The sequence below is a fragment of the Cimex lectularius genome, unplaced genomic scaffold, assembly GCF_000648675.2.
Source record: "Cimex lectularius strain Harlan isolate CLEC.00 unplaced genomic scaffold, Clec_2.1 scaffold307, whole genome shotgun sequence".
In the NCBI taxonomy this organism is placed as follows: domain Eukaryota; kingdom Metazoa; phylum Arthropoda; class Insecta; order Hemiptera; family Cimicidae; genus Cimex; species Cimex lectularius.
The window spans coordinates 478244-493268 of NW_019394204.1; the positions used below are offsets into that span (position 1 = coordinate 478244).

General features: G+C 30.9%; 2 protein-coding genes across 2 annotated transcripts; one reads left to right on the forward strand and one right to left on the reverse strand.

Moving 5' to 3' along the window:
- Window positions 1-16: 16 nt before the first annotated feature.
- On the forward strand, window positions 17-10874 carry LOC106667501 (amidophosphoribosyltransferase-like). Its single transcript, XM_014395459.2, is given in 11 exon segments — window positions 17-131; window positions 1711-1879; window positions 1952-2073; window positions 2134-2282; window positions 2422-2674; window positions 2741-2787; window positions 2789-2960; window positions 3032-3159; window positions 3222-3443; window positions 10067-10187; window positions 10248-10874. Coding segments are annotated over 10 exon segments (1494 nt in total). The 5' UTR covers window positions 17-131; window positions 1711-1739; the 3' UTR covers window positions 10388-10874.
- A 2205-nt stretch (window positions 10875-13079) lies between these two features.
- Window positions 13080-14171, reverse strand: LOC112128240 (autophagy protein 5-like; the record flags this gene model as incomplete). The annotated part of the gene is given in 5 exon segments (XM_024230166.1): window positions 13080-13525; window positions 13582-13660; window positions 13662-13789; window positions 13856-13980; window positions 14044-14171. Coding segments are annotated over 5 exon segments (579 nt in total), but the record flags the coding sequence as incomplete, so codon positions are not given.
- Window positions 14172-15025: the final 854 nt, after the last annotated feature.

A 15025-nucleotide genomic window follows, 5' to 3' on the forward strand; every position in this document is an offset into this window, starting at 1 on the left:
ATTAAAGGCCCGCCTCTTGATTCACTCACGTGTACGTACCACTGAGGTTCAACAGGACCAGGGTTTTTGCCTCCTTTTTCTGAGAAATATTTTTTTTTCAGTCAATTTCGACTTTTGCTCGCTTTCTTCAGGTATTTAGGATTTTTTTTCAAATTTGAACAATAATATGTTTGTGCGAAATCTACCCCTGACATGTTCAAAAATTTTCTCTCTGTGTACTCCTAGGCGACCATTTTTAATTTTACTGCACTTGCCACAATGTTAAATTTTTAGACGTTCCACGAAAAAAAAGACATTTATTAATTCAATAAATTAAACGAAAAAATAATAACAGTATTCTGTCAATTTGTATTATTTTCTTTTAAATTTTTTTAAATTTTACACCAAAAAACTCTTTTTGTTCAAATAAAACGATTAAAACATTTCTATAAGAAATTACAAGAACAGTGGTTTAATTTTAGCAATAAATACTTTCTGCACACTTTTCTTCAATACTCATTAAATTGCTTGAATTAATTGAGGCAAAATCATTTTGTTGCCTTCTTGAAATGAACATAAATTTTAAATTGAATACCTGAAATCAATTAATTCTTAAATTTTCAACCTAAATATTTAACCAAAAATGCAAAGATTTAGTTAATAGAAAGAAACTACTGATTTTGCATACATTTCACAGGAAATTATTTTTTTTGCAGATTTGTGGCGAAAAGTGTTAAATTATATTATTAAATTTCAGGCCTGAAATCATTAAATATTTAATTTTCAACACAAATATTGAAAAAATGCAAAACTTTAATTTAAAAAACTGCAGATTTTTATACTATTTATATAAAATCTTTTTACAAATTTGTAACAGAAAGTGTCTTTTTGTTACCTTCTTGAAAGAAACATTTTTAAATTTCAAACTTGAAATCAATTAATTTAATTTTCAACCTTAATATTAAAAAGCAAACATTTAATTAATAGAATTGATATAAATGTTACATAATGAACATTTTTAACTAATAAAAAATTTGTAAATTTTTGAAAAGATTTGTGGCAAAAAAGCTCCTTTTTAGCTCTTAAAATAAGTTAAGTCAAGCCTTCTTGAAAACTTTTGTACATTTCTTCCATAAAATAATTGCTTTATTTTAAATTNAATAATGGTTAATCATTTTAAAATCGAAACTCAGTGTATTTATCTTTCTTAAGTCTCATTTTGTAATAATGCTTTAAAAAAATACTATGAAATAAAAGAAAACAGTTTAACTACGCAAATAATTTTAGTTTGCAGAAGCAGAAGAGATTTAATTTGAGGTATGATATGATAATACATTTGTGATTAAAATCAGCTAATTGTTAACTATTCTTTATATCTTTTATAATCTTATACATATAATCTTTTTTATTTATTAATGGTATATTTCTTAAATATCTCAAGGCTAACATTTGTTTTTTACTATTTGTTGTTGTTTTGTTATTGTTGTTATCTTTTATTTTTGTCTTTATTGTGATAAGTGTTGATATAGGTATCAGTATTCTTAACGATTAACTTTATTTATCTATTAATGGAGGCACAAATAAATTGTATATTGGCTCGGAAGAAAATTTATTATGAATTTTTTATATTAATTCTTATATTATGAAATTAATTTTTGAATCTAATTCCCTTAACAGTATAATAATTTTATTTAAAGGTAAACATTCTTATCTTTATGTTTATTTTTTCAGACTAATTGTAATAATAAAAGATATTAGAAATGGAGGAAATCCGAAAGGAAGATTTGACCGGGATGCACCACGAATGCGGTGTCTTTGGCTGCCTCGCAGGCCGTCCTTGGCCTACACAGTTAGACATAGGCCAGATCATTTGCCTTGGATTAGTCGCACTCCAGCATAGGTATAACTTGGATATTTTAATGACTAATTTTAACTGATGGATAGATCAGATCTTATTTGTTTTCCCTGATAGAGGACAGGAAAGTGCAGGCATTGTGACAAGCGAAGGCAAGTGCTCCACCGGCCTCAATGTTAAGAAAGGAATGGGTATGATCAATACCATTTTCAACGATGAATCGATGAAAAAACTCAAAGGTATAATTAATTTAGTATATTAAATCATCAAACATTGCAAAAATGAATGGTTTTCTTAAGGAAATCTCGGAATCGGACATACCAGATATTCAACATCGGCAGCATCTGAAGAAGTAAACTGCCAGCCTTTTGTTGTTCATACAGCACATGGTACACTTGCTTTGGCTCACAATGGTGAACTTGTCAATTGTGATGCTTTAAGAAAAATGGTAAACTTTATGATAAAATTTAATATTAGCTTTTTAGCTTTTACTGCTTGGATAAATTATAGAAAACTTCTTTCTACAATTTCAAAACATCAAGACTCTAAAAAGATTTCTTATTTAAAGATTTTATAAATATATTTAGGTATTGTCTAGAGGAGTTGGTTTATCCACGCATTCAGACAGTGAACTTTTAACCCAGGCACTTTGCCTTAACCCACCAGAGGGAGAAGACAACGGCCCAGACTGGCCTGCCAGAATCAAACACTTGATGGAACTGGCGCCACTTTCTTATTCACTTGTTATACTTATAAAAGACAAAATCTATGGGGTGAGGGATCCTTTTGGCAATAGGCCTCTCTGTATTGGTAAAATTGTACCTGTCAAGAACAAAACAGGTAATTGATTGTTTCTTTCCTCATAGAAAATAATTGACCAATTTATAATTTTTCTTTTAACTTCAGAGAACCAGAGTGCTGAAGGTTGGGTGATTTCATCTGAGTCTTGTGGTTTTTTTGTCAATCGGGGCACGCTATGTCAGGGAAGTCCTTCCGGGTGAGATTGTTGAGCTGTCAGAGAAAGGCCTCAAAACTATTGACATTATCGACAGGCCTGACAACAGATCGCTTGCATTCTGCATATTTGAATATGTTTATTTTGCCCGTTCTGATAGTATTTTTGAAGGTATCTATTTTTGCAATTTGCAGTTTTTGCAATTTTGACCAATGTAAGCTAACAGAGGGATATTTTCAAAGGACAAATGGTTTATTCGGTACGGATGCAGTGTGGAAGAATGCTCGCAAAAGAAGCCCTTGTCAGTGCTGATATTGTAAGTTCAGTACCTGAATCTGGAACTGCTGCTGCGCATGGATTTTCTAGAGAAGTAAGATTTTTACTTCATTATTATTTAATTAAATGAACCATTTTGCATAAGTTTCTTTTCAGTCTGGCATCCCATTTGCTGAAGTTCTTTGTAAAAATAGGTATGTTGGAAGGACATTTATCCAACCAAGTACAAGACTGAGACAGTTGGGTGTTGCCAAAAAGTTTGGCGCGCTTTCAGAAAATGTTGAAAACAAAAGAATTATACTTATTGATGATTCGATTGTACGAGGAAACACAATCGGCCCAATTATCAAACTTTTGCGAGATGCAGGAGCAAAAGAGGTATTTTAATCGTGTTTAATTAAAATATTATTTATTAATTTTATTATATTATTATTTTTTATAGGTTCATATCAGAATAGCTTCTCCTCCGCTACGCTACCCTTGCTTCATGGGTATCAATATACCGACAATCAAGGAGTTAATCGCAGACAAATTGAAAAGTACAAAACTTGCAGAACATGTCAGTGAGTAACTCACCTCCTATTATAATTAATAAAATTTTAATATTCAACTTTTTTTCAGGTGCTGACAGTTTAATGTATCTTTCAGTCGAAGGATTATAAAAATTATACTATAAAATGCAAAATACACATAGAATGAGATACGAAGTCAGCTGACATTCACATTTACATCAATATTTAAAAAATTTGTTTACTTCATCACTTCATAAAACAGAAAAACAAGATTTGAACTATAAAATGTATTCTTATCAATTCTCTTTTGTTTAATTGAAAACTGTATTGAAATTGTTAGGGACAGATAGAAGAAATTACAAAGTGGGCCTAATTATGTAAAACACTGTTTAATTCCAGTCCAATATAATATTAAAAGAGGGGTGCGTTAATAGATGAACACGCGTATGATGTTTCGAAGCATCAAAATACAAAAAGCTGTTCGTCCAGATTTTTTTTCTTCCTTTAAGGGTTTGGGTTCATTCTTCTTTTAAGTCCTTGAATAATAAATTGCAGGGAAAAGAATTAATTGCTTCGACTTGAGGGTGTAAGTGGTCGGTGTGTCTGGAGGAACCACACGTAGTAAACACTATTTAGCAATTTTGGTTCACTTTTTTAAATAACAGAAAGAGTAGTAAAATAACTTTCTTCTTTATAGGACCAATGTTTATAGTACAAAAATTGAAAAAATAATTTTGTTTGATGTTAACGGATAAGATGTTAACAGATCCATCCACGCTTAACGGATAAGATGTTAACAGATCCATCCACGCTTCGGTGACGTTAACGCGCCCGATTTGCGACGTAGATTGTACCCCTCTATCTACAACCCCTATCTTCTAGAAATCCACCAATCGTAATACACTTCCCTCCTTTTTCCTTAAAAACTCATCCCTTCTAGCCCTCTCGAGTCTCGGGCTCTCTTCTCCGCCAGCTCTCGGAGCGATCACACGTCCTATCTGCCCTATCCCGCTAATGTGTTGCGCCATAGTAATTTGACTCCGTGTAAGATCGCCGCTTCTTAAAGTCTCTTCGCTACGCGAATCCTCACGGATTCCCCGCATATCGCCATACGATCTTTACCTCCACGTGCATTTCTCAACCGCATGGTCCGCAAACCTATCATCGCCATTTTCCCTTAATATATCATCTCCTTCTTCCATCTACCATCATTATAATCCCGCGAACGCAACATCCTTCATTATCCCACGAAGACTCCCATCATCTCACTGGCTACTACCTGGATTGCATCGTCTCATCCTCACCGCTACCGGATTACATCATCCATCATCAACGACGCTGCAGGAGCCAGGTCGGTATACCGGCCTAATCGCCAAACAACGCACGATATCGCATTCAGGAGACCTTCACCACTTCCCGGTCTTCATCGCCTTCAGATCTCCAATACGATCATCTGCCACTTTGTAAGCCATAGAAACTTCATTAAACAGTGAGTCTTCAATTATCCTTTCGTCCATTATTTATTCTTCATTTAACCATTCGTAAACTAACATCCCCCTGAAAATCGGGAATCCTCCATTCCCGTTGGTGCCGAAACAATCCTTTTATTAATTTCAATTCCTCTCTCCCGGTGGTGTTCGTCGGCGCCATTTAAAACTTGGCTGCTGGCGAACACCATGTATATCATTCTATACACATAAAAGTTTTTCTTAAGCAAATGAGCTTGATAAGTTTCAACCTTTTAAAAATATAAATAATAGATCTTACATAAAAAGAATAATTAATTGAATGAAAGAAGTAATTTGGTCAATAGACCAGTAAACATGATGAATTTAATATAGATAATTATTCAAATGTTGGTAATATCTTCTGCAAGATTTTGACAGAAATAAATGGTATGTTATTGGTTATTAGCAAAAACTTGAACAAAACAATGGTCTATTTTGGAAAAACCCCTAGTAAAACATTATTTATGGATTGCCATTAATTGTCTGAATTCGTTTAAATTCTTATTCCCGTTTTGTTCTAATTCTCTCTACTTTCTTTCAGCTTGAAGACGTTCGTAAACGTTTTTACTCTATCAGATTAGAAAGTTCTACAGCTAGCAGTAAAGGGGATATGGGTTGAAACAGATTTGCCGAAATTAGTGGGACCCTTCATCTACCTGCTCCTCGGTTGAATGACCCCCCAATCCGTCATCGGATGTCAGATGGGAGAACATCTCGGTATAAGTCCAGACGAGTGTAATGTAACACGTAACGTAACGCGTAATGCAAGGCGAATTCTTTGTGTGGACGCTACTACGAGCATTACATGTAACGCACGCCCAACCGTTCGACCGGATCCATCGGGGTGTCGGTTTTTTGTGCGAACACAAAGGCGCTCGCAGTTCTTATTTGGACGGCGTTCGTGGCAGTTGTGTAGTGTGGACGTTCATGATGTGGAGTGACGAACAGTCGCTTGAACTTATTGGTTTATACCATGTTCGGAGCAACTGAGTGGAACAGCCCCCTCTTCAAGATTCGCGTTACATGATTCGCGGAGTTCGTTTGCCGTCCACACTGTTCACTCTAAATTACACGTAATCTTGCATTACACGTTACACCCGTCTGGACCCGCCTTTAAAGGAAGTAAGGAAAATATTTCCTTTCTAAAATGTACAATTGCATCTCGATGGTAGACAAAGGAATTTTTGCTCGCTTTCTACAGGTATTTAGGATTTATTTTTCAAATTTGAACAATAAAACGTTTGTGTGAAATCTACCACTGACATGTTCAAAAATTTTCTCTCTGTGTACTTCTAGGCGACCATTTTTAATTTTACTGCACTTCCCACAATGTTAAATTTTTATTCGTCCCACAAAACAATAACAAAAAAAAGGACATTTATTAATTCAATAAATAAAACGAAAAAATAATCCATTAATAACAAACAATATTCTGTCAATTTGTATTATTTTGTTTGAAATTTTTTTATAATTTTACACCGAAAATCTCTTTACTCTTCAAATAAAATGATTAAAACATTTCTATTAGAATTTACAAGAATAGTGGTTTAATTTTTGCAATAAATACTTTCTGCACACTTTTCTTCAATACCCATTAAATTGCTTGAATTAATTGAGGCAAAATCATTTAATTGCCTTCTTGAAATGAACACGAATTTTAAATTGAACACCTGAAATCAATTAATTCTTAAATTTCCAACCTAAATATTTAACCAAAAATGTAAAGATTTCGTTAATAGAAAGAAACTGCAGATCTTGCATACATTTCACATGAATTTCTTTTTTTTTTGCAGATTTGTGGCGAAAAGTGTTAAATTATATTATTAAATTTCAGGCCTGAAATCATTAAATATTTAATTTTCAACACAAATATTGAAAAAATGCAAAAATTTAATTTAAACAACTGCAGATTTTTATACTATTTATATAAAATCTTTTTACAAATTTGTAACAGAAAGTGTCTTTTTGTTACCTTCTTGAAAGAAACATTTTTAAATTTCAAACTTGAAATCAATTAATTTAATTTTCAACCTTAATATTAAAAAGCAAACATTTAATTAATAGAATTGATATAAATGTTACATAATGAACATTTTTAACTAATAAAAAATTTGTAAATTTTTGAAAAGATTTGTGGCAAAAAAGCTCCTTTTTAGCTCTTAAAATAAGTTAAGTCAAGCCTTCTTGAAAACTTTTTTGTACATTTCTTCCATAAAATAATTGCCTTATTTTCAATATAAATATTTATATATTGACACTTCTAATTAATAAAAACTTTTTTTTTTCTTTGAAACGATTTTTGGGGAAAAAGCTCCTTTTTGAGCCTTAAAATAAGTCGACCATGAAATTTTTTGTACATTTCTTCCATAAAATAACTCCTTTCCTTTTTGGCTTTTGTTATTTCCAATTGTTATTTTCCCATTTTCAATGTACACATTTTTAATAACCGTATAATTTCAGTCAATAAATGACTTTCTGTGCATTTTGATTTAGTTTATATGAAATTTGTAAGGAATTCTGGCAAGATGACTTCTTTTACTGTCTCATAGATCTAATCTAATCTAATTAATCCAACATAAAAAGCAATTATTAATTAAAACAGCAACAAAGCAAAAGTTCAGCATTTTTCACATCAATAGTAATTTATTGCATTTTCAAACTTTAGCTTTGTAATATATTTCATTTTGTTTATTTATTAAACTGCTATGTTATTTGAAGTCTTTATTTAAAACTATGCTGTGTACATGTTTAATTTATATGTTAAAATTTGATTGATAACTAAAGTTTATGTAATTATACTTTTTTGCCTGACAGAACACATTGTTTTAAGAAATATATTATCATCTTTGATGTTTTAATCTTTAATTTTATGATGAATTAGAGATCGTGAGATGTGGTCTGGTGTGACATAGGTTTAGAAAAACATTTTATTTATTGTGCCAATGTTTCAAACTTCATTTAGATCATGTTCAGGGCTCAATAAAGATCAAAACATTGATTAACACCAGACCGCATCTTATGATCTCCAATTCATCATTAATTAACAGTCACTAAACATCACACAATTTAGTTTTATGTAATCTTCCTGATATGCCAATTCTCACTGGGTTGGTTAGGCAGTCACCAGAAATCGCCAAACAATGTATTCATAATTTTGAAGTTTTCAGCAAAATATTTAACTATTAATTTTTTATTATACAACTACTTGTAGTAGTAGCAAAAGCAATTCCTGTGATTCAAGAGAGCTTAATGTCCAGCTATATGCTGGTTATTGCAGACAAAGGGTCAAACGACTACAATAACTTTTGCATCCAATTAAATTTCCATGGGCTGAACTGGGATTCAAACCCAGAACCTCTAGTGGGGCAAATACGACCACTCAGTGGTCGCAGTCTACATAAACTTACTTGTACTTAATGAAATTAATTTATTTTTGTACAGCCTTCAGTTGGACAGACTATCATTTTATATATATATCTTTTTGACATGTTTTTTGACTTTTTCCTTTTGAATTTTTACTAATTATTCTCTTTTGTTAACAATAATGCTGCTTTGCACATATCCAGTAGTATGTTACAAATAATCCAAAGGTTCAATCAGAATGAGTACCGCAGGTACTGTAAGGGGCAATAAAAAAAATCTTTTAAAAAAGATCCTGCGTTTATCAATGTGATAAGTTTGTGAATTATTATCACCAAGAGTTAACAAAATGAATTGATTGCAAATTATAATTTAAGAAGGATTAAATTTATTAATACCTTTAGTTTACTATATGTTGAAATTATTTGGAAATTTCATTTATTTTATTTTATTTATTTGTTTACTTATATTTTTTATGGCTTTCATTTACTGTTGCCTTCTTTTTTCTTTAAATACTCATCTCAATAAAAATAATAAATTGTTTTCACCTGGAGTTCTTCTTTCAAAAGATTAACCATTATTTGATCACTTATGATCCATAATTCATAATATTTGTCTTTATAGCAAGTCAAAATCTCTAAAGGTATAGATTGAAATGTGATCCCAAGGAATTGTGGTTCATAAACTAATAATGGTTAATCATTTTAAAATCGAAACTCAGTGTATTTATCTTTCTTAAGTCTCATTTTGTAATAATGCTTTAAAAAAATACTATGAAATAAAATAAAACAATTTAACTACGCTTTGCGAATAATTTTAGTTTGCAGAAGCAAAAGAGATTTAATTTGAGTATGATATGATAATACACTTGTGATTAAAATCAGCTAATCGTTAACTATTCTTTATATCTTTTATAACCTTATACATATAAATTCACTAGTTTCGTGGCCCGCTTGACCAATTAATATCTTACAATTAATTAAGGTTTTCAGTTGAGATAAAAAAGTCAATGGCACGAGCGGGATTTGAACCCACGATCTTCGGCTAGATACGCCGCTGCTCTACCACTTGAGCTATCGTGACCTCGACCCGCTCGGACATTAACTTCCCATCTCAACCGTACCTTCTGAATTTTCGCTTCTTTTGAAACAGTTGAAAACAACTGAAAACCTTAATTAATTGTAAGATCTTAATTGGTCAAGCGGGCCACGAAACTAGTGAATTTAATAAGTTTAAAATGAAGTATACTTCACTAAAGCTCTCCGTGGCTATTTCATTTGTCGCCGAGAATCAAATTGTCAAATTGGTCACGATAGCTCAAGTGGTAGAACAGCGGCATATCTAGCCGAAGATAGTGGGTTCGAATCCCGCTCGTGCCATTGACTTTTTTACCTCAACTGAAAACCTTAATTAATTGTGGCTTATACATACAGGGTGAATTGCTACTCGTGCTACAAACTTCACCAGTAGATTCTTGACCCTAAAATGAACAAAAAAGTTCATATTGACCATGGTCCGATTCTCAACCATTTCAGAGTAATTTCGCTTTTNAAAGAGGTATTTTAATCGTGTTTAATTAAAATATTATATATTAATTTTATTATATTATTATTTTTTATAGGTTCATATCAGAATAGCTTCTCCTCCGCTACGCTACCCTTGCTTCATGGGTATCAATATACCGACAATCGAGGAGTTAATCGCAAACAAATTGAACAGTACAAAACTTGCAGAGCATGTCGGTGAGTAATTCACCTCCTATTATAATTAATAAAATTTTAATATTCAACTTTTTTTTTCAGGTGCTGACAGTTTAATGTATCTTTCAGTCGATGGATTAAGGAGGGCTGTCAGATGTCAAATTAAAGAAAAAGACCCCGATAAAATAGGCCACTGCACAGCTTGCCTTACTGGTGAATATCCAGTGCCTTTAGAATGGTGAAAGTTTAGCTTTCAAGAAGCTTTTAATTATGAAAACATAATTAGTACATGAAATATCAAAGTTGGTGATTTTGTTACCTTTTCCCAGTTGTTTTTACTTCTATAAATTGAAACAAAACTGGGTAAATTTCTATAAAGAATACTCATTTATGTTAGCGAGGTGATGTTTTAATGACAATATTGTTAGGATAGTGCAATAAAAAAAAGTGTAGATGTATAATTGACAAGATGTTGAAGTAAACATACACAAATTAATTTTACATAATTTTTTATCAATTAAATTCTAATTGAAATGCTCAAACATAAATCATGATTTTTGTATGAGGCTTATTAATTTATTTAAAACTAATTTATTGTTAGCCAATATCACGACGAGCATGAGTCGATTTGATGTAATAGTTTAATATAAGCTAATTTGTTAAATATTTGTATATACATGTAATGAAAATGTGAAACAAATAAAGTGTAAAAAATGTGTTATTTAGTGACCAGTTGTTCAACAATTTGTTGAAGTAGTGAGGAGAGGTCAGGAATAAAGTATTTTAGAAAAACTCCTTTTTCATTTTTTTTTTGTCAATTTGGGTCTTCAGGGCCAGGGTGAATTACAAAACAAATGACGATTAACCATCCCTAAAAGTATTATAAAGAGGTTTGACCCCTCTTCCACTCTTAGCTCAATTAAGAAGATAAGTTTTCTTGGTAATAGATTTTTTTCTATGTGCATTTCCTCACTCCTGAGGATAATTTAAGTTCGTTGAGCAATAATAATGCATTAGAGGAATAAAAGAGAAAACATGCAAAGTCAGAAGACAAATTTTTATCCTCGCTTTTGTCATTTACTTTTCGGACTGTAAAGTTTAATATTAAGGTAGTTAAAACTCATTAATGTTGGTTTAAGAAATTAAAATAATTTTGAACGGATTTTATTTTTCTCAGGAGGAATCGACTACAGAACAATTTTACTTTTACTCAAATTAAGAAGTAGAATTAATAATTTTTTGTCCAAAGAAATATTCCGTTCAGTAACAAGTACGTGAATTTGAAGAACTAGGTGTACTAAAACCCTAAAACGAAATTTATTTGTACAAAGTCCAGACAGGATACATTCCCAAAATAGGCCGATCGATCCGGCATAAACTGATTATTAAATTGTTTATTTACTTATAATTCATTTGATTAAATTTCTAAAAATAATCTGAAGAATAATTTATTAATAATAAAAAATAATTTCTCAAATTATCTATTTTCGTATCTTTTATTTTTCTCTAATTGTCATACTTAATTTCTTTTTGGTATGGCTTTTATCCTTCTGGGGGAGGATATTCTTATCCTTAGTGTAACTCTTCGTAGGACAAAACTTAATAAAAATAGACAAAACTAGCAGTTTTGGTAGATTATAAAATCAAAAAATGTGTAAATTTTGAAGTACGTGTTGTAATAAAACGCTAAAACGCATAAACCTATAATTGAAATGCATTTATTACTTGTACTTTCTCCAATTTCGTAAACTTTTTTTTTTGCCCTTTCTCAAATTATCAGTTGCCATATCTTTTATTTTTCCCTAATTTCTGTGAGCTTAATCATTTTAGAGAATGGCAGCAGAATAGTGTTCGCTGTTTTATCTTTTTGTGGTATAATCTTTAATCCTTGTGGCAAACTGCAGGTCATTTTTGTTCGTTTTAATTATATCTCGATCAAACTCAAGCTAAACAAGGTAGTTGATAATGCATTTGAGGAAATTAAACAAATTGTAAGGACGCAACTCAAATTTATCTAGGTGTGGACTTGATTTTAAGAAGTGGAATCCGGAAGTTGATTTCTTCCTTTTGCAGTGGATTTTTACCTAAGTGGAAAGACGTTTTTAGAATTATTTCTTTTGTTTTGACACCCATGAACTATTATTTACCGGTAATTTGTTCAATTAAAGAAATTTTGATAATCGGGAATTATCTGTTGTCAATTCCTTTATTTTCCTCTAATTGTGAGTTTAATCATTTTAGGAAATTTTTTAAATTATCTCTGCATGATTGGATAAATTTAAAAAAATATATATCACTAAGAGAATTTAACAAGCTTGACTTGGCTTAATTTGTCAGAGTAAAGAAAAATACTGAAAATTTGTATGTAACCAGGGAAAGAAAATCTGCTCCCAAAAGGAAAACAACCATTATCTGCCCCTCAAATGATTAAGCTCACAATTAGAGAAAAACGAACAATTATTAATTACTACAGATAATTCAAGATAAGGCAAAAAAATTAGTGTAATTGGATAAATTACAAGTAAATAAACATTGCACTAATTACCAATTTTTTTTTCCTGGAATACATGAAATACCCAAAGAAAAATCTATGTCACTAAAAAGCAAGTCCTCGTAATTAATTTAGCTTAATTAGATTACAAAATTTGGTTACAAACAAAGCCAAAACTTATTTAATTTTGACAAAGTTATAATAAAGAACAGTACAGTTTTCCCAAACAACACATGATAAGCTCATAGTGCTTTATTTATCTTTATGATGATAGCCATAAAAATGACCTAGAAAGACTTACCACTAAGGATAAAAAAATCTTACAACATACTATTTTTTTTTGCCACATTTCCACACATAAATACCGCCTTGCAATAACAACTGGGCAAAACATTATAATTATTTCTGGTTATTTGGAATCAGTATTTAAAATAACAAGAAAACATTTAATGTGAATGTTTTAATTTGTCACTAAGTTCCGATACAAAATATATTTCACATGACTACAAGAGTAGAAAGAAACTCAAACATGATTATGTAAGATTATAAAACTTAATATTAGCAACAAAATTGTTTTGTTTATTTTTATATATACATTTAGTTAAAATGATGTAAAAATTAATTAAATTAATTTTTAAAAAAAATTCCTCTCAATATTAAAACAAAAGACAAATCAGTTCTATACTGTATATAAATTATCTAACAATAAAAATAAAATGAACACGAATAGGAAAATTTAATGTAAAATTGTTGGTAGAAATCCACATCCACTATTTACACTTGCTGGAGATGACGAAGTGAAGGAAATTGTCTGGGTAACTCAGGTGCTCGCTCATCCACTGGAGAGGAGTCTCGTGTGGCACTTCAATGCCGTGGATTAAAATTTTAACTGGAAATGTCAAACCGTCAAGTTTTTGCTGTGTTGATTCTTTTTGAATAACTCACATGAACTCATGTCGACAGAGGCGGGGACGACTTCATTAATAAAATCTCCGAAGGTTTTTCTTTTCACCTCCTGGTGAACACGGTTTAACTAGCTTCTGAACATAATGTTCTTCCCTGAAATACAACTTAAACGGAATATTTTTAAAACACTCGTCAGGCCCTGATTCCATAAGTTTTCTATTCACGGCCCAAAATTGGTCAAACTTGTCTAAAAAACAAAAACAAATCCCTGACTTAAAAAAGAGTTTAATTAAAAAGACAAAACATTTTATACCGTTCTGAAGCCCAAGACATAACTGACGGTGATCTTTCTTCTGCATGTTAGTGACAATCTGTGTCTTGTGCTTCATTACATCTGCCTTTTTCAATGAAGACAGGAAATGAGATTCGACGTACTCCCTGAAACGTAATTATTTTTGATCGAAACTTGTTTCGATTTGATTTCCATATGAAATTGACTACTTGGAAGGACAGTGCAAGAGCTTTTGCTCTGGGAAGTTGTCAAATCTCACATTTATCACCCAAGGGAGCTGTATGTCGCTCTCAAAAATGTCAAAAAGGACTCCTATTGGGTAATGCCTGAAACAATGTCATTTAACCTGAAATATACAACTTTCACTTTAAAAAATTAAAATTTTAGCTATTTTTTTTTTCTCAAAACATCTACTATTGGTCTATTTATTCGTTGCAACAGTGGAAAATAATATTTAACTAATGATGCCATTTGTGCATTTGGCATAGATTCAGGATGGCTTAGATAATTGGTTAGGTCGTAACATGTCTGATACTGAAGATCGAGAAGTCTGTCATTTATGACATACCACTCAAGATATTTTTAGAGTGATGATTAATTTTTTATCGAAACACTATTTGCTTCGTCCCATTTGCGATTAGAGAAAAAATTGTTCAAATTAAATTATTGATGAACAACACAAAACAAAACAGACCCGAAACAAGAAAAAAACTTATAAAAGCAAACACAGCAATAAACACAACTATTCATACAATTTTCCTAAACACAGACCTTTCACTTTAATTTGACATAACAAATAATCAAATAACAAAAAATTGTAAAAAATAAAGCCTTTTTGTCTTGTAAAATGCAAGGACAATATGTAACTATAAATAAATAAACCGTCGATAAGAACAAAGATTTATATTTGATTGGACTGATAAACCCTCCAAATTGCAATTTCTTTTATCAAAAAGAGTATTTTTGCATCATATCATTATTATATTCAGCTCCAATTTATTTCGATAGGATTTAACCACAAATAATTCAAATATATTAGTTATTTACTGATGAAGCTAAAGTACAGATTTATAACATTTAAGAAAAAAATACATAACAGGATAAAATATTTCTTTTTTATATAAAACTATACAAAAAGTGTTTTATTATAAAATTATTTCAGACAAAATGTAATCAATCTTTATAAAAAGA